This window comes from Phlebotomus argentipes, unplaced genomic scaffold (assembly GCF_947086385.1).
Source record: "Phlebotomus argentipes unplaced genomic scaffold, Phlebotomus argentipes genome assembly scaffold_18, whole genome shotgun sequence".
Taxonomy (NCBI): domain Eukaryota; kingdom Metazoa; phylum Arthropoda; class Insecta; order Diptera; family Psychodidae; genus Phlebotomus; species Phlebotomus argentipes.
Genome location: NW_026776177.1, coordinates 17358931 through 17377644, shown reverse-complemented (window position 1 = coordinate 17377644; position 18714 = coordinate 17358931). Strand labels below are relative to the sequence as shown.

At 44.0% G+C, this 18714-nt stretch overlaps 3 protein-coding genes across 6 annotated transcripts; 2 read left to right on the top strand and 1 right to left on the bottom strand.

Moving 5' to 3' along the window:
• Window positions 1-1567: 1567 nt before the first annotated feature.
• On the top strand, window positions 1568-6343 carry LOC132259553 (lysosomal alpha-mannosidase). Of its 2 annotated transcripts, none has more exons than XM_059757228.1 (6): window positions 1568-1723; window positions 1793-2163; window positions 2906-3048; window positions 3126-3325; window positions 3691-3824; window positions 3922-6343. In XM_059757228.1, exons 1-6 carry the CDS (start codon window positions 1595-1597, stop codon window positions 6215-6217), a joined length of 3273 nt encoding a protein of 1090 aa, XP_059613211.1. In that variant the 5' UTR covers window positions 1568-1594; the 3' UTR covers window positions 6218-6343. The 2 variants fall into 2 exon arrangements, with proteins under 2 accessions (XP_059613211.1, XP_059613209.1); XM_059757226.1 differs by lacking the exon at window positions 3691-3824 and adding an exon at window positions 3429-3562 and having other exon boundaries at window positions 1569-1723.
• A 37-nt stretch (window positions 6344-6380) lies between these two features.
• On the bottom strand, window positions 6381-9564 carry LOC132259554 (dihydrolipoyllysine-residue acetyltransferase component of pyruvate dehydrogenase complex, mitochondrial). Its single transcript, XM_059757229.1, has 5 exons — window positions 9257-9564; window positions 8022-8960; window positions 7763-7962; window positions 6842-6944; window positions 6381-6784 (listed from the first exon to the last, which is right to left on the bottom strand). Exons 1-5 carry the CDS (start codon window positions 9376-9378, stop codon window positions 6655-6657), a joined length of 1494 nt encoding a protein of 497 aa, XP_059613212.1. The 5' UTR covers window positions 9379-9564; the 3' UTR covers window positions 6381-6654.
• Window positions 9565-11714: 2150 nt separating this feature from the next.
• LOC132259798 (protein drumstick) lies at window positions 11715-18455 on the top strand. Of its 3 annotated transcripts, none has more exons than XR_009468325.1 (4): window positions 11715-12073; window positions 15027-15339; window positions 17158-17283; window positions 17504-18455. XR_009468325.1 is itself a non-coding variant. In XM_059757566.1 (4 exons), the coding sequence occupies exons 2-3, from the start codon at window positions 15119-15121 to the stop codon at window positions 17180-17182; spliced, it is 246 nt and encodes an 81-aa protein (XP_059613549.1). In that variant the 5' UTR covers window positions 11715-12073; window positions 15027-15118; the 3' UTR covers window positions 17183-17201; window positions 17504-18455. The 3 variants fall into 3 exon arrangements, 2 of the variants coding, with proteins under 2 accessions (XP_059613549.1, XP_059613548.1); XM_059757566.1 differs by having other exon boundaries at window positions 17158-17201; XM_059757565.1 differs by lacking the exon at window positions 17158-17283.
• The last annotated feature ends 259 nt before the right edge of the window (window positions 18456-18714 follow it).

The window sequence follows — 18714 nt, the reverse complement described above, 5'->3', positions numbered from 1 at the left end:
CCAAGAACTGAGCTTTATCCGGCTGATATTTCACAATCAATACCCCATTGAGGCTCCCTCTTATCATTCGGTGGCCCGAAGAGGCGCAATTGAGACGTAATCTTGGTCGGTTTCTGGGGTGAACACGATAACGTGACGAGGTTTATTCTCGTGATTTCCCGCCGCAAGAACCCGCTTTCCCAAAATATTCCACATTACACCTGCTGACTCTCTCTCGTGATCGCCAATTGACTCTATCGCCGGCAATTAATCGCCAATGAGTGTGATTACCTTGCCAATGTCAACAGTGGGCGATAGTGGAATTTTTTTCCACTCCGCGTCGGGTTTTTCTGTTAACTTCCCGATGAATATTCAAGAGACATCATCAGCCAATAAATTTGGACTAGAACTTGCAAGATCATTAAGAGATTCTAGAAAAAATTTCTTCTTGCTTTTGTCTCGAAAACATCTTGAACGGTAGATTTTTTGCCAGACTTTGGGAATGAATAATTTTGTGGTGTTCCTAATCAGAATTATGTTGAGAATTTTTAAATCAAATGGACTTGAACAGTTGTTCGGTTTTGCTACTCTCCTGAGTTACGTTTCATATTTATTGAAATTGAAGCAGTTGGAAGATTAACACAATGCCTGAGGATCTTTTAATTTAAGAGATTTCATTTGCAGACGAATTTACGCAAATAATTCTTGAATATTTGCATTATTTCATAGAGATTATTTAAAGATTTATTCATTTGATTTTTAAATGTGCATAGAAAAATATTTGCAAATAATTTATTGGGAAATTTTGTATAAAATTCACAGTTAATATTTGCTTTGATCTTAAGATCTCAGCATGCGCAAAGAAGTTTTACAGCACAAGAACATGTTTTCGTATAAAATCAAGCAAATAATTTAACTTTCAACAAATATTGAAAAAAAAAAAAATTAGATCCTTAGAGACATAATTCTAATAATTCACAACATAACAAGTAATAAATGTGTGAATGAGAAAATAGGAGTTGATAAGCAAGGTTCATCGAGTTAGTGAAATACGTATTGATAACATTTTGAACAATTTGAAAACATTCTCAAGTACACACACTTGTCAGCCTCCTAGAGAAATTATTGCCAAGTCTAATATTAGTAGCTTTTTTCTTACCTCCTCAGCACTCACTTCCAGAGATAAGATTCCCATGCATTTCCTCCTTAGCTGCATAAGTGGAAAAAGGCCACAGCGTGAAATCCCCACAAAAGAAGTGCTGGAGAGGCAATTTATACTTCTGAGTCCCAGTGGACAACGTAAAAAGGCCATTTAAGTGGCAGTTGTGCGATAAAGACGGGACTTTATAGACACTGGGGATGAGTTTAATCGGCCATTCGGTGGGTCAAGTCGCTAAAAAGCTGGAAATGTACAAAACAAATCTCTTATCGTGCCCGTGAGAGTCCATCTCTCCGCTCACACTCACTGAGAAACCCGATCCGCTGCTTTGTCAGTCAATTGTGTCAACAAAGCGATTTTATAATTATACAGCTCTGCTGCGGCCGCGGAGCTTCTTCAGTTGTTGCTGATCGCTCCGACTGAGCGGACGGTGATTTTGTGATTCAACTGATCAGTATGAAAGTTCCTTTAGTGCTCCTGTGCCTCACTGCGGTGATCCTCCACTGCGAGGCGCTTCCTCGGCCCAGCAGGCGAGGAAGAATCCTGTCCAGAGGCCGATCACGGACGTCTCAGTGCGGCTACGATGTAGGTTTATCCGAGACAATTCAGCGTCTCGCGGTGATCCTTTGATTTAACGGTTCGTACGCTTTGCAGAGCTGCCCAAAACTCGATCCCTCGAGGATCAACGTCCACATCGTGCCCCACACGCACGACGACGTGGGATGGCTCAAGACTGTGGACCAGTATTACTACGGCAGTCGAACTCTCACGCAGAAGGCTGGCGTGCAGTACATCCTTGATTCTGTGGTGCAAGCTTTGCTCGCCGATCCCGAACGCCGCTTCATTTACGTGGAGTCGGCGTTCTTCTTCAAGTGGTGGCGCGAACAGACGCCCGATCTCCAGAAGAAGGTGAAGCAACTGGTGGAAGAGGGTCGCCTGGAGTTCATTGGGGGCGCTTGGAGCATGAACGACGAGGCTGTTGTCCACTATCAATCCGTCATCGATCAGTTTACGTACGGATTGAGGTAAGATCACTTTTGAACAACTCTCAAAATCAACCGCCTTGCAGTTGAGGTTTCAGTGGATGATAAATTTCAGGGAACGTAAGAAAAATATTCTATCAACTTTCTTAACTAGAGCTAAAGGCTAAATTGAGGCTCTTCTAACGTTCATTGCTCTCAGTTTTACGTTCTTATTTTCCGAGGTAGAAATTTTGTTGGTAGAATATTTTATTGCCGTCTTCTGAATTCCTCATCATCTTTTGATTTGTCACACTTGTACATGTATTAAACTAACTAATTTCAAGCTCATCGTTGAAGCCCAGCTCTCCTGTAAGTTCAGCTTGGTGTGTGTTGGCTTATCAATATGTTTTTCCTGTTCACATGTTTGTCAGTCAAAGGTATATGACCAAAAGTTCCTGTTTTTCGTCTGACTCTCTCAAAATGTTGGAAGATTTATACATGTTTTGGGTTAAACTGAAAACAAGTTCAGTTCATTCAGTTCAAATCTTTTACCCATCAAAACATTGCTTTGAAAGCAAAGAACATCTTCAATTTCAATGAAATCCATAAGACATTAGAAACCTCATTTCCACGGTAATTTGAATTTTGTTAGCTACATTTCCTCTTATCACTTCCATCTGCTGATCACATTAAGAGCTCTGTAAACGCTGCATAAATGCTCTGTGAGCATTTTCATTATTTCTGTGCACGTTCACGTGCCATTTTCCCCGCATTAGCGCATAACGATGACTTCTAATCTTCTCAGGCGACTGAATGACACCTTTGGCAAATGCGCACGTCCGCGCGTCGGTTGGCAGATTGATCCATTTGGCCACACTCGTGAAATGGCATCACTTTTTGCTCAGATGGGCTTCGACGGAATGTTCTTCGGACGCCTGGACTATCAAGGTTAATTGCCGCCAATTGCACTCAATTGATCTCTGATAGCGCTCAAATCTCTCATACTGTATCTCTTGCTCATGCAGACAAGACGCGAAGACTGGAGAAGAGAGAAGCGGAAATGATCTGGAGAGGAAGTGCAAATTTGGGAGAAGCTTCTGATCTCTTCACTGGCGTTTTGTACAACAATTACGGCCCACCGCCTGGCTTTTGCTTCGACATTCTCTGCTCGGACGAGCCAATGATCGATGATCCGCGCAGTCGAGACTACAATATCGACAGGAAGGTAAGATAAGCGCGCAATCCAAGCACACTTTCCGAAGTTTCCACTTTTCTGGCACACTTTTTCCCAGATCCTTAATTGCCCCCACTTTTTTTTGCATATTCAGTTGAGATCCTTCTTCGAATACGCTATGCAACAATCCATGAATTATCGCACCAAAAACATTATCATTACGAGCGGAGGGGATTTCACGTACATGGACGCCAATGTGTACTTTAAGAATCTAGACAAGCTCATCAGGTAACCGAGATTTGAGGCCATTGCATGCCAAAGTAGAAACTTGCAACTGGGAAAGAAGTGTTGAAAAAGTGAAGCTTCGAGAGTGATTTCTTTACAATTCAGACAGTCAATCGATGTTCATTTTATAGCTGAGAGAATTTGCGGTGTATTTGGACAAAATGCGGTTCAGATATAGAACCAAGAACCTCATCCTGACAATGGGTGAAGATTTCAACTATCAAGACGCCAATATGTGGTTCAAGAACCTCGATAAGCTGATTAAGTGAGGCATTTTCAGTACAAATTTTCTAATTTGGCATGCAAACTAACTTCTTTGGCAGCTGAAAATTTCGTATTAACAAACCAAACCTGTCTTCTAGATACGCCAACGAAGCACAGAAGAACGGATCGAACTTCAACTTGGTTTATTCAACTCCAAGTTGCTATCTGAAATCCCTTCATGATGCTCAGATAACTTGGCCAACCAAGACAGATGACTTCATCCCTTATGCTTCTGATCCGCACGCTTTCTGGACTGGTTATTACACGTCGAAACCCGCCTTGAAGCGTCTAGAGAGAATGGGAAACAACTTCCTGCAGACCTGCAAGCAATTGACTGCATTCGCCACGGAGAAAACGGAGAAATCTTTGAAGCCACACTTGGACTACTTAACGGAGGTCATGGGCGTTTTGCAGCATCACGACGCCATCACAGGAACATCGAAGGAGCACGTAACTCAGGACTACACTGTGCAGATTTCCTCAGCCTTGAAGGCCTGTTCCTACTCAGCCAAGATCGTACTCAATCAACTCACGAAGAGACAGACGAACAAGGACAAACCCCAGCAAGCTGATCCCACTGAGCCCGCCAAGGAATCTGCACGGTATCACGATCAAGCGACTGAACCTCAACCCACCTTCACGTTCGACTACGATAGCTGTCTGCTGCTGAACGTTTCCCACTGTGAGATCTCCGAGACCAAGCAGAAGTTCATGGTCACGGTGTACAACGCCTTGGCGCACTCAGTCTTCCACTACGTCAGAGTGCCCGTGGACGGAAACTTTGCCTACGAGGTGACTGACTACAGATCAGTTCCCATTTCTCACCAGATCATCGCTGTGCCAGAGCAAGTCAAGGATTTGCATCCTGTGCAGGGAACGGGATATGAACTGGTGTTCCTGGCCACGGAAATCCCTCCAGTGGGCTACAAATCCTTCTTCATCGTTCGCACTCCAGCGCCGATTGTCTTGAACGTTCCTCGCTTCGATAAGGATCCAGAAGTCTTTCTGCTTCAGCACAAGATGAGCGCCGACGAGCCTCAGAAGCCGCCACGGAACAGCAATGTGGTGTCAATTGGGAACAAATATTTCAGCGTTGGATTTGACGCAAAAGGATTCGTGAGCAGCATTTCCTTGGAAGACGGATCTGAGCACAAACTCAGTCAGAACTTCTTCTACTACGAAGGCGCTGTTGGTGACAATAGGGTGTTTAAGAATCGCAGTTCTGGCGCCTACATCTTCAGGCCGAATAGCACTGAGAGATTCGTGACGAATCAGGTGGACGTGAGAGTGATCAAGGGTCCGGTGGTTGAGGAGGTGCACCAGACCTTCAACGAGTGGGTCAGTCAGGTGGTGAGGGTCTATCGCGATTACAACTACGTGGAGTTCGAGTGGTTGATCAATCCGATCCCAATTGACGATGGCTTCGGAAAGGAAGTGGTTTCGCGCTTCGTGTCCGACATTGAAAGCTCAGGCGCTTTCTTCACCGACTCCAATGGCCGAGAGATGATCCGTCGCGTGAGGAATCACAGGGAGACGTGGAATTTGCTGCTTCAAGAGGAGGTGGCAGGAAACTACTATCCTGTCACCACGAATATTGCCGTTGAGGATCGCGAGAAGAGACTCTCAGTCATGACGGATCGCGCGCAGGGCGGCAGCAGTCTTCAGGATGGGGCAGTTGAGCTGATGGTGCATCGCCGATTGCTTCACGATGACGCCTTCGGCGTGGATGAAGCCCTCAATCACACCCATCCCATCAGAGGAAAACACTTCCTGCTCTTCGGGAAACTGGACAGTGTCCCAACCATGGCCGCTCGCGAGCGCTTCCTTCAGGCCGAGAAGCTCCTCTCGCCGTGGCTCTTCTTCAGCGACGTTTCCTCTTACGAGTACGAAGACTGGCGCAAGACTTACAGCCATCTCTGGTCCGGAGTGGCTCTGTCTCTGCCACAAAACGTTAAACTCCTCACTCTTGAGCCCTGGACTGAGCTCAGCTTCTTGATCCGCTTCGAACACATCCTCGAACAGACGGACGATCCGGAATACTCAAAGAGCGTCACGTTCAACTTCAAGGATGTCTTCGGATCGGTCTTCGACATAAACGGACTCGAGGAAATGACACTGGACGGCAATCAAGTGCTTCAGGAGAATTCCAAGAGTCGCTTCAAGTTCAGGCCCGACAATGTGTCCTTCTTCACGAACGAGATTGTGAAGAGGAAGCGCGAAACCGTGACTGAAGAGCCCCAAGTGAAGGGCGTGACGATTATAGATGAGGGATCACCATCGAATGAGCCGGTCAAGGAGCTTCCGGACGACTCCACAAAGTGGGACATCACTCTAGAGCCCATGCAAATCCGCACTTTCGTCCTTCATGTGAATCCCTCGGTTTACGATAAGTGAAATTGCGCTAATAAAGGCGTTTCTGTTTTCAGTGGGAGTGATTCTTTCTCTTCGATGATCTTTTATTTTTAAATTATATTCTTTTATACAAAATAATAACGTCCAATAAAGAATATCTTCCAACAACTCAAATTATAAATTTCTACATGTCTTTCAGACACTCAATTGTAGTCTTCACAGATTCAAAAAATATGCATAATTTCGCAAATTTCTTCAAAACTAATACGCCTTTTTTTATACAACATTTCCTCCTAAATAATGTCACTGTAATATCTCTAATGCAAATATCTCTGGTCAAAATTAAGTGTTGATGTCCTCTGTCTTGGGGTTTCTAAACTTTCTTAAAGCAAATCCTACCAAAAAAAAAACCATCTGATTGGGCAAATGAGACGTTGAAATCCGTGGTCGTGAACACACTTTAAGAGGGTGAATAGTATTTACAGGAGCATCGTATTGGGATCCTCCAGGTACTGACGGAAGAGCTTCAACCAGTTCGCCCCGATGGCGCCGTCCACGAGTCTGTGATCGCAACTCAGAGTCGCCGACATGACGTCAACTACGCGGAAACTGCAACGGCGCATCATGAATTAATCAATCAACTCAGAAAGAATCTCACAAACTCACCCCTTCTCCGACTCCTCATCCGGAATCAGTCGCTTCTCCGTGGCTCCCGTTGCCAGGATACAAGACTGGGGCGGATTGATTATCGCACAGAATTGTGTTATGCCTGAAAGAGTAAATTTCACTGTAAAAATCTCTCTTATCTCTCTCTCTGTTCATGAATGTGAAAAAGCATTAGATTAAAGCAATATCGCGTGATATTTTAGACATGAAAACCACACTCTTGATAAGCTAATTTAATCCCCAATGCAAACACAGAAAGGGTCACTCAATTCCAATCCTTTCAATTGATATCAATTGTCTTAATTGATTACACACAGAAATCAAATGAAGAAATGTTGCCAAAAATCTATAAGCAATTGCTCAAGAGAACGAGAAAGACTTTAATTTTTGCTGGAAATAGTCAAGGTCATAATAATATTTGTTGATTTGTTATCAACTTTCAATTGACTGATCTATTTTGATAAGAAACTACGCAAACAGTGAATAAAAATCACATTCGTAAGACATCTGACACTGAAAATACGCTATTTTCAGCAGAAATGCCAATTTTTCGGGCTATTAAATCGTTATCAGACAGTTTTCATTGCTCTAAATATGTGTAACTGAAAGGTATGCTGAGCACAAACCATAACATTGGTCTCTTAGCATGACTTGTGAAAGGATAGTCTCTTATCTTAAGGGAAGCAATTGTATTTTTGTGCTATTTTCTGCCCATGCAGAGATTCTAAATTCAGTTCTAATATTTTAAAAAATTCCCACAAATTCCTGGAAAGTCTCAAAACTGAATACAAAAACTTGTAGTCTTGCTGCAAAACCTAATCAGATCAAACCTTGTTTGATAACTCTCTTAGATAAGATTGATAAGTGGTCACGTTTGCCAATCAAGACATTTTCAATCCTATGAAATCAAAGCAAACTCACCGAACATTCCCAAGTTGGAGATTGTTATTGTGCCTCCCTGGAATTCATGAGGCTGTAGCTTTCCGTCTCGCGCCTTGCCCGCCAGTTGCTTCACCTCCTGAGCAATGTCCACGAGTCCTTTCCTGTCCGCGCCGAACACAATGGGCGTGAGGAGGCCCTTGTCCGTCGCCACGGCCACAGCCACGTCCACAGCATCGAATCTGCGAGGAGAGAAGCGATCAGAGAGAGTCCCTAAACTCACAGGCAAAGCGTCTCTTACTGTCTAATCACTGTGTCGAGCCACGCTGAGTTGGCTTCCGGGATCTTCCTGTTCGCCGTGGCGGCCGCCTTGATGATGAAGTCGTTCACCGACAGTTTCACGTTTTGCTTCTCCAGGGACTTGTTCAGCTTCGCCCTCAACTTCAGCACGGCCTCCATGTTGATGTCCACGGTGAGGTAGTAGTGCGGTATGGTGACTTTGGACTCCAGCAGGCGCTTGGCGATCACGCCGCGGATGTTGGACACCGGGATGTCGATGTACGCCTGGCCAGGAGCCGGCCGGGGAGCCGCAGGCGCTGCAGCGGGAGCGGCGCTGAGTCCGGCAAGGTCGGAGACCTTGAAGGACCCGTGAACACCGCTCCCCTGACCCTCGAGCCGCAGCTGCTGCGCCTCAGCCAAGCGCTTGGCCATCGGGGAAGCGTACACGCGCGGTCCCTTCTGCTCTACGGCTGTCATGGGGCGAGGAGGCGCCGGCGTGACCGGGGGAGGAGGTGGCGGCGCCGGAGCAGCTGCTACGGGTGGCGGTGGAGCAGCGGCCTCGGGTGCGGCGGCCTTTGGAGGGGCGGCAGGACCGCCAGTGTCTTTGTAGTCCTTAAATGCCGCCACATCCGCTTCGTTCTCCACGATTATGCACACTAGCTTCCCAATGGGCACGTCCTTGGAGCCAGCAGACACGAGGATCTTGGCCAGGTAGCCCTCCTCGGGCGTCTCGAAGCCCATCGTCGCCTTGTCCGTCTCGATCTCGGCCAGCAAGTCGCCCTCATTCAGCCGATCGCCTTCCTTCTTCTCCCAGCTCACGATCGTGCCCAGTTCCATCGTCGGCGACAGGGCGGGCAGGAGGACCTTTGTGTGGGACGGCAGATCGGCACAGTAGCCCCTCAGCGACTGCATCTGCCACGGCGCCGCTTCCAGTGGCTTCCGGACGCTCCGATTCACAAGTCTGCAAACAACATTGGATCAGCGTGAGAAACAGTGGCTGTCATGGACAGACAATTGATCGGAATCGCTCCTCATCGGCAATAGAGCTTATCATGCGAATAACAACGCAAACATGAATTACATAATTTAACAAATTGATCATCAAACATGATAATTCAAGGGCGCCCGCGGCCATGCGTGTGCCGCTGCCCTGTCTTTGACAGCCGATTACACAACCTTAACCTCTAAACACTTTCTGCCCTTTTTCCCTGGCTTATCGCGCCCAGACCACTTCCTGGACCCTGCCTGGCGCCTCACCTGTGACTCTGGATGCGCCGGAAGCACTCTGTGGAGGCGCACCGGGCAGAATTGAGGCGCAGAGCGCGATTGAGGGAGCTGCGGAGGAGGCTTTCATTTCGGACTGCTATCGTTCGGAGCATTTCACCCTATTCGCCTGAATTCCTATTCGATCCCACTGCTGGACTACTCCTCTGTTGACTGGGCTGGGTATTTGCGGGGTGGGTCCTCTGTTTTGCCACCAAAAACACTATTTTGCAAACTTGCCACCGCGAACGGACGAACTGAGGTCAAAAACTGGCGAATTACTTGTGAACCCCGCAACAACACATCTGCACATGAATTATCCATTGGATTCGTCTGTGACAATTCTTATGGGTCTCCTATGCGTGTTTACTGTAAGAATCACATTGCGAATATATCAAATCGGAATTAATAATAAAGAAATAATAGGTATAAAAGTATTCTCAAGAAAAACATATGTATAATACCAACCAAGAAACAATGTAACAAAATACAATCCTCAGAAAATTGGTTTTCTCATTTTCATGTAAAAATTTAAAACCTTTTCAGGCGCGTAACAGTTTTATCGTGAATACTAAACTGGTTTTAATAGTTCGTATCAAAAAAGCTGTTATATTATGCATTTTTGTGGCAGAATTACTATATAATTACACAAAAAATTATTGGAAACAAAATTTTGGTTCTCATTCGCTTAACACAAACCAAAATCGTGTTACAAGAGAAACACATATTCTGCTGTCTTTAGATCAAGTATTGGAATATTCTCATGAAGCACACACATTTCCTCCACATGAGTTGTTGGGAAGCGCCGGCAATGACATTGATAAAACAAGTGTTTCTCTAGTCCCAATCACAGATGGCGCTCCACCGAAAAGCTTTCTTCAAACACCGAACCGTTGAATGCAAAATATAAAATAGTATTGTAATCTTTGAGGAGGAAATGACCATTCACAGGCTTGCCAACGCGGCACATCTTGGGTGATATATAAATTCCTTTTGGTGCTTTTCGGCAGATGAAAAGGAAGAAGCACGCCATCCATTTATTATGTCGTCTCCCACTAATAGAGATAACACAGCTGAAAATTTATTTATATTGTCTCAAATGTGCTAAGACCTCTCACCTCGCCGAGATGAAGATCAGGCCACCATGGCTGGGTGTCCAATTAATTCTTATCATTAATTTTCAGCTGTGTGTGTCTTATAAATAAACTCGTCGACTTGTCGTTTTGATGGGGATCCAAGTGTGTTTGCCTCCATCTCACCGTGCGCGGTCATAAATCGATGACAAGCAGCTCTAGCACGTCTCGACGGCGGATTTTGGTAGGTAAATTTATTCATTGGTCGACGAGATAATGTGCGAGGGTGGAGCCTCTTGGCTCTGCAGAAATCAATCGCGGTCTCCCCATTCCGATCGCGACTGTGTGGCTCCGCCCCACAGTGACTTCATTGTGAATTCACTACTGTGCATTTCCCACGCTCTGTGAGCGCGGCTCCTCGGCGGAGAAGAATAGCGATCTCACGCTTGCACGATCACTCATCTCAATCCGTATGAACTTCATTTCGGGCCTGTGCATGGAGTGCCCGCGGGCCCCTCTCACAAGACACTACGCGATCTGCAATTTTCATGCGCGGACTCCACACAGAGTGCCAATTTGTACCCATCACGGGGCGAGCAATTTAGTGGGAGTCTCACGCATGTACACGACAACGTGCGGGCGGGAGGTGACGCCGAAAGAAAGCTCCCACAGTGGCCAGAAGTTTGAGTCCAAGATTGATGATCGCACACATCTCAAAATATGATGTGTGTGCCCATCGGCGAAATTGAGAAACTTAATTATTTTCACTTGCCGAGAGGGCAAATGTTTAAATTAAAACATTGTAGGTTTTTCGGCTGATTTATTGGGTCGTTGGACTCGCTGCTCTAGCCGAGGACTAGGAAGTCCTGCGTAAGTGAGGAAGCCGTCTTGACAGTCAGTGCATTCCCGTGTGCGAGAGCAGAGGCGAGGCACTCGGCTTTTTGGCTTCTTGGAGAGAGAGAGATCACTAGCGGTGATCGCGCAGCGCGATCCCCCGCCCTGTGGCTTTGCTGTGCCGCCGAGAGGCGGAGCCAGCAAACGGGGCTCTCCTGGCGCGATCACGTGGGGCGCAGAGGATCACCTGGTGGCCGAGATAGTGGGGCGCGACAGAGAGCGAAAGAGCAAGTGATCGCGCCGGGGCATCCGGCGACGGGGGGCGCCAAAGCCGCTACTGGGGCGCGGATACTGCGGTCTCGCTCTGGCCGATGGGCCACTTCGAATGCCTCCGCACAGTAGATGCCAGCAGTTTCCAGTTCAGCTACTATGCCAGAAAGTCGCCTCTCTGTTGACTTCTGTTGAGACTGCTCGCACTCACACTCGCTCCACGGCACACCAGCCAGCCGGTCGTTCAGTAGTAGCCACCACCTTCCACGCCAGCAAGTAGTACCCAGCTCTCGGTGACTCTCTACTCACTTAGATACGGAAGATCTGTTCAGTTACAGGCAGCAATACGCACGGAAGCGTTCGGAAGTTGAATATCGAGCCTGATATTGGACATCATATTAAGAAATACGACTCCGGTTGCGGATTTTCGCACGCGCCGTCCGACGCGCCTTCACATCGGGATTATCGAGCATTCCGCGCGCCACGATTAGGGCCCGTGATTAGTATTTTTGCGCTGGAAAGCTAGTGAAAAGTGTGCAACCGACGGAAAAAAAGACAGATACTGTGAAGTGTGAGCATTTGGCAAGTGACATCCTCTTCCCGCCTCACCTCAATCAACACTCCCAATCTGAAGGTAAGATTTATTTCATGCAGTTAAATTTTATTATTTTTACACATTGCGCAAGGTTCCATGAGAAAGTCCACACACCATGGACAGTGTGTCTCATCTCTCTCTCTGGCTGGGGAAAAACGTGAGCGTTTCAACACCCAAAACGACCGAGGAAGAGACACAAAGTTGAAAAAGAAGTTGAGAGAGCCCAAAAATAATAAATTGTAAATCACGCGCGCTTTCACAAAACCGCGTAACAGAAAAATTCCCGAGAGACCACAGTGAGTTTCACTCACGTACGCGCCAGAATTTATGAGTCACGGGATTAGGCGCGAGTTTAAGAACAAAACCCGCGCTACCGGTCTTCGCGCCGCCCTTTTCTTCTCCAATCATGAGTGGTGAGAACCCACGCTAAAGACTGGTAGCGCGGCTGGTAATTCCGGCATTTTACTTTATGCCCCGTGATCGCCGTCGAATCGTGTGGCGTTTGGGCATTCACAAATGCGGAGCTACTGTTCTTGTCTTTTGATTGGCGCGTAAAACCGGTGAGCATCCGATCAGCCACGCATCTGCACTACTCATTGGAATGCAAATTGATCCTCGCCGGAGCGGAATTCCGAGAAGAACCTTTTCCAGCACCGAGAAACCTCCGCACCGTCATTTTACGGAAAGTAGTAATCATCGTGTCAAGATAAATCGAACGCTGTTTGCAATCCTCATCACAGTTGGGAATCACTCCGACTGTGTGCGGCATCATTTGACCCCGGCTTGTTATTAGCATTATTGGAAACCTTCCAAAAAATCAACTCACACCGAAGTCAAGAAGAGGCAAGGAAGAGACACGCACTTTTTTCTTCGGGCACTCTGAGAAAAGGACCCTGAGAAGGAAAGTGCAAACAGAGGGTTTCTTTCTGGCAGGTTTCTCGAGGCCCCTTTGAGCGCAGAATATCAATGGCAGCCCGAAATTTATTAGTCTACTTAGGAGAATTTTTGGTTCAAGTTGTTTTGAATGAAATTTGCATCACAAACAAAGACATTTCCAATGGATTAGCTTTTTTACAAACCCAATCGTTTAACAACCGACTAACTGTCTTGTGGATTAGTAGATTCGATCTCTGATCTTCCTAATCTTATTATAGATTTTGTATTCTATAAGATGTTTATAAGCATTTACGATGAAAATATAGACTTTGGTGAAAAAGAAAGACACAAAGAAATTATCAGAAACACGATTACAGATTCAAAACGGTTTCTTTTCTCAAACAAGAGAAAAAAAGGGAATTAAAATCAAGGTTTTCTTAATTAGAAATCAATTGACAATTAATTTCAATCCACGGAAACCCTCCAGTTTGTTTTCTTATTATGTTATTTTGGACAAAGAATATAGAAAAAGCATGAAAGCAAGTGTTTTGCCTTTGAAGTGTCTTTGCTAAATATTAAGAAACCTTGAATTAGCTTAAAATCAGAATGTAACCATTCCAATAACACTTTGAGATGAACTTTTATGTGCTTGTCATGACTAAGAATCTGAATTTTTATTTCTCAAAAAATAATTTAAATTGTCTTAAGAAATACATTTTTATGCATTTCTGGTTGGTGTCTTAAATATCAAGATTTCAAGATCCTGATATATTTGTTTTATTAAAATACTTTTGCCATAGATATTGAAATCCAATTTCCAAAATCACTGTCAAAGTTTAAAAAAGCTTCCATCTGTGATTTTAACTAGTTTATGACGTCAAACTTACGTGAAATCATCCGAGAAAACATTTTAACGTAAATCGTAACGTTCTCAGCATTTCGTATTCAACTTCCGATGAACAATAAATAAGAAAAGTAATAAATTCTGCCAAATCAATGTCATTTAGCACGTCTATAAATCTTGTCAATTTCCTTTTTCTAAGTCGCCGTGGAAAACGTCTTGCGACCAGGAAGAAGTGTGCGCTCATCTCTTTTGGCCTATTGTCGAAAGGCCACAAAGAGAATTAATTGGATTCATCCCACGACTCAATTTATTCGTCATTCTCGTTAACCAGAGGAATAATGACGAATTCAGACGCTCGGTGTCCATTTAGGAAATTTATCTGCAATTAATTATGCCCCAAAAGAGACCTCCTAAAATGGTAGCCCTCGAAAATGCTGCGCGCGGCTCAGTAAAAAGCTCGGGCGAAAGCTTATCAATAAATTAATTGATTCCTAATAAACGGGAGGATGTGACTTTCTTGATTTCCCGCTGGAGAGCAAATGGAAATTTATGGGTGAAGCTCTTGATTTCTCATGTTACAACCCACGACTTTTGGGGTTTCCAGTTAGTTGATCAGTGTCGAATGTTAATAAACATTTTTTCAATATTAATTTCATATTCCCCGAGATTCAATCGCCGCGCCACGGCGTTGTTTTCGGTGGGAGCTTCTTGGCGGAGTTAACCAGAAGACAAACAAACCTTTAGATGTTTGCCTCCTCGATGGCGTATTTTAATGAGGCGATCCTCTGTGGTGACACTGGCCCGAGAGTGTGTCTGATTTATGGGGAATCCTTTCCGTATTCCGCCGGCCATTTAAATCCAATATATTTCCATTAAATCATAAAATAGCCTTCCAGCGGCGCGCTGGGCAAAAGAGACATTTTAATTAATTTTATGCAAATTCGCTCCTCAACTCCCAACGTCTCTCTCCATTGCATGACCCAAATTTCCGGATCATTGCCGTCGCCGAGGGGGAACAGTTGGGGTCTCAGGAGGAGCGCGCCTGGCGTAATGCTCGCTTAAATATTGACTCAAGTCCGTCTAATGACTCAATCTGCCGCCGTCGCATTGAATCGCACCGGGCCAAGATCTATGACGGTCGAGCAACTCCAGGCATCGCGCAATAACCATAAAAGCCGTCAAAGATAGCGGAGAGTCTCTCTTATCGCACACAGACGCAATTGCCATTGACAATTATCAACTAATTTCCTCCGCAACGCGCTCTCCTTCCAGCTCATTGGCCGCCCCGGAGCAGTTCCACGGCCGCAACGTCGCTGCGACTCCGTCCAGAGCCTCCTGACCGTCCAGTCCAGCCAACCGTCAACATGTTCGCGGTCATGCGAATTGATAACGACGACTGTCGGTCGGACTTTCGCCGCAAGATGCGGCCGAAGTGTGAGTTCATCTGCAAGTACTGCCAGAGGCGCTTCACCAAGCCCTACAACCTCATGATCCACGAGCGCACCCACAAGAGCCCGGAGGTCACCTTCTCCTGTGAAGTCTGCGGCAAGTACTTCAAGCGACAGGACAACCTGCGCCAACACAGGTAACGCACCGCCGCCCATCCTGGCCGCTCCCGAGCCGCCCTATCAGCGTTCCGTGACGATCTGGGACTGTTTGCATGACTAGAGCTCTTGGGCACTTGCTAACACCTTTTTAAATCACACGCACAATGGCGACAGACATTTGGCACGGCACTAATTTGATAACAAGTACTAAATTTCCATTCACGAAACGCTGATAGAAGTGACTCCTGAGCCATGACAGCTGAAGAGAAGTTCTCTGAAGTCTTGGCGATTGCCAATGCACTCGGAGAAAATTGGCTGAATTTCCACAAAAATGTGAAATCTTCAAATCAAATTTACACAGATTTTTCGTAATTGTTTCAATTCTTTGAGCGCAAAATACAGAATGCTAGTTTTCTCTGAGTGCAGAAGACGCGAAGCAAGAAGCCCAGCAATTTGAGCAATCTCACTGATAGTGCTGATAATTGTTTAATAGGCTCTCCTCGTTTAGCCTCACTTCTTCGGAAATTGCTGTGCGTCTTTCGAATTCCCCATTCTCGGCGGAAGGGAGAGAAAATTCCCCGCGTATCAGTTGAGAATTACCACACTTTTTGTCTTGTCTGCTGATTAATTTGTTGATTTTACCTATCGACGTGTCTCAAGTTCCGCTTTTAGACGCGAAGAATTCCATGGGAAAGAGAAGAGAAAGAGCATTTTGGGTGAGTGGGAGTCGAGAAGAGGCTCATCAAGAGCTGATAAGGGGAATCTTTGGCAGCAATTTGCCGAGCAAATTCAAGCAGTTGCTTTAACAGAAAATACTTGTGGCGTGTAATGAGGTGGAGGACAAACTGTTGCACATGATATTAAAGTGATTTCCATAGAATTACCCGGCAATTTGACATTTCAATACAATAAAAAACAAACTTGAGCAAATATTGACACGCGGACTGAAGTTGGGTGAGAGAGGAAGGGAAAAAAAGTGGTACAGAAATATTTCCCCATGGAGTTGTTGGGCAAATAAATATGTTTTCTTGGTTTCGGTGAGGAGAGAGAGAAAAAGAAATCATAAAGAGAAAAAATTCCCTTATCAGTTCCTCGCATATTCTTTTTTTTTGACACTCATTCACCGTCTCTGTTTGGGGAGTGGGCAAATAACTATGCGTTTGTCGGTATGGCATTTTATTGACAGCATCATAATCCGAAAGAGCGAGATTTCCAGGGAAAGAAGAGCCTTTCCTCTATTCTATCAACCGCCTTGATAAGATACTTTTGAGGGCGCTTCAGGTAGATTTGATCTTTTGCATTTCGATGGCATTTCTGGGCGCGTTTTTTGAGCGAAATTGAGCGGTCTTTTTTGCCACTTTCACCCACTGAGAAGCGGAAATTTTCTTTCGCGTGCAGTCATAAATAGTCAGTTAATTATTTAATTAGAAATTAGAGTTTCCACTGTGGTTATTTATGGCCAAAGTCAGGCCTCCGAAAGACTGCGTGTTTCCCATTTCCCTGCCTAATTAGCTTTGATCTTTCGACAGAGAGTCGATCATAACAGAAATTAACACAAATCACGGCGCCCACCCAAATAGACGGCGATAGTTTCAGGGACAGTATTGAGCAGAAAATGAAAAATCAATAACATATGGAAGAAGCATTACTTAATCAACCCAGAGTGACATAACATGCAATTAAAATCACGTATTAATCTACTTAATTCTTAACCTAAGGGCAAATTGCAAAATGCCAGTCGCTACAGTGGCACTTGTGGACACATTACTTTGTGAATATATTAATAATATTTAATTTTAATGTGACAAATTAATATGTTGATGGATTATGGAACTTTCTTCTTCTCTTGTTTGTAGATGTAGTCAATGTGTTTGGCGATAAACCACTCTACTACTCAAAGGTGAGGGGCAATAAAAATGCAGGCGGACTGTGTAAAGCGGCTGTCTCTCTATAAAAACACACACAATTGCACAAAAAATAATGTAAGCAACACCTTTTTATTTATATTTATTCTTACACTAATTCATATTCATTTTTGTTCACTCAATGACAATTAACAACTCAACACTCGCACAAATGCACCCTAATTCGCTTTATCGGACTAATAATCGACACTTTGGAATTATTTTTTCACCCCATTCAGCAATTTTCCCACATGAATCGACTTATAGCAACTCTCCTTTTCTCGCATGTCATTTCCAGGACGATCCACATGGACGTTTATAGGCGAACGTATTGAAAAGACGCGTAAGAGAATGTTCTAATAATTGTTCCTGCCATTGCATTGTAAATAAGAGCCTTCCTCCTTAAAATATATGTCAGCTATTATAAATTTAAAGAAAGTATGAATCCTGTAGAGTTCTTTTTTGTACTTTTGAAGGAATAAAAAAAACACACACTGAGAACGTACGAATATTTATGAAATAAATCCCAAACTTCTGCAAGAACCGACACAAAAGCACGATTATGCACAGTTTCGTCATTATTTTTTAACACCTCTTGCCAACTGAAAGATCAATTAAGTCCTTACTTCTTGATCTTTCACCTCAAAACCCGTTGAAATGAAAGTATTATTTTTCGAATTTACCCATTGACTTTTCGGCCAAAACCAAAAATAATGACAAAATTGTGATAATCTGTGATTTCACATCTAAGCATTAACATTATAATTGCTGTTCTCGGCATTTGTCCGTTCCTTAAGTCTAATATAGAATCATCCTTATTTAAAATGAAGATTATAAATATTTAACTAATGCTTGTTTAAAATATTTCATTATTCCATCGATTTATTGACGAAATATTGGATTAATTAGTGAGAGAGAGAGAGAGAGAGAAAATTTTATGTAAAAGTTTAGCTCGTAAGATCCTAGGTAGATTTCTAGTCTGAAGATTTATAATTATTCTCATTTCATTTATACAATTTAAATATATATATATATTTTTTATATTGAATCGAAAATTTGTTATGAAACACTATTTTTTTGATATGTAATTTGCCAATTTAATAGCAATCAATCCGAGCTTGAAATTTGATACTGCGTGGAAGAGAGTGAAAAAAAATATCGAAAACTATCATCGACAATAAATTAGAAATTTTATTAACCAACAAAACAACCTACAAGAAATTTGAATGCAAGAGAGATGAAAGTGCATAATGTAATGTGAAAGCTGTGTAATTTAAAAACCATTTATGGATAATGTCAACAATTCATTAAAATGATTTATTCTATAATACATGCATTGTTTTCTTAATTACACATCGAAGGTCTTGTGCAAGATTTCTGCAGCTGAATTTTCTTAACACGACGGTCTAAGACCAGTGGCGTAATGAATATGAGACCTTAATTCTTCACTGTTTCATCCAGAAATTCTTATTGAATGTTTTCAATCGTGATTTTCAGAGAAATATTTTA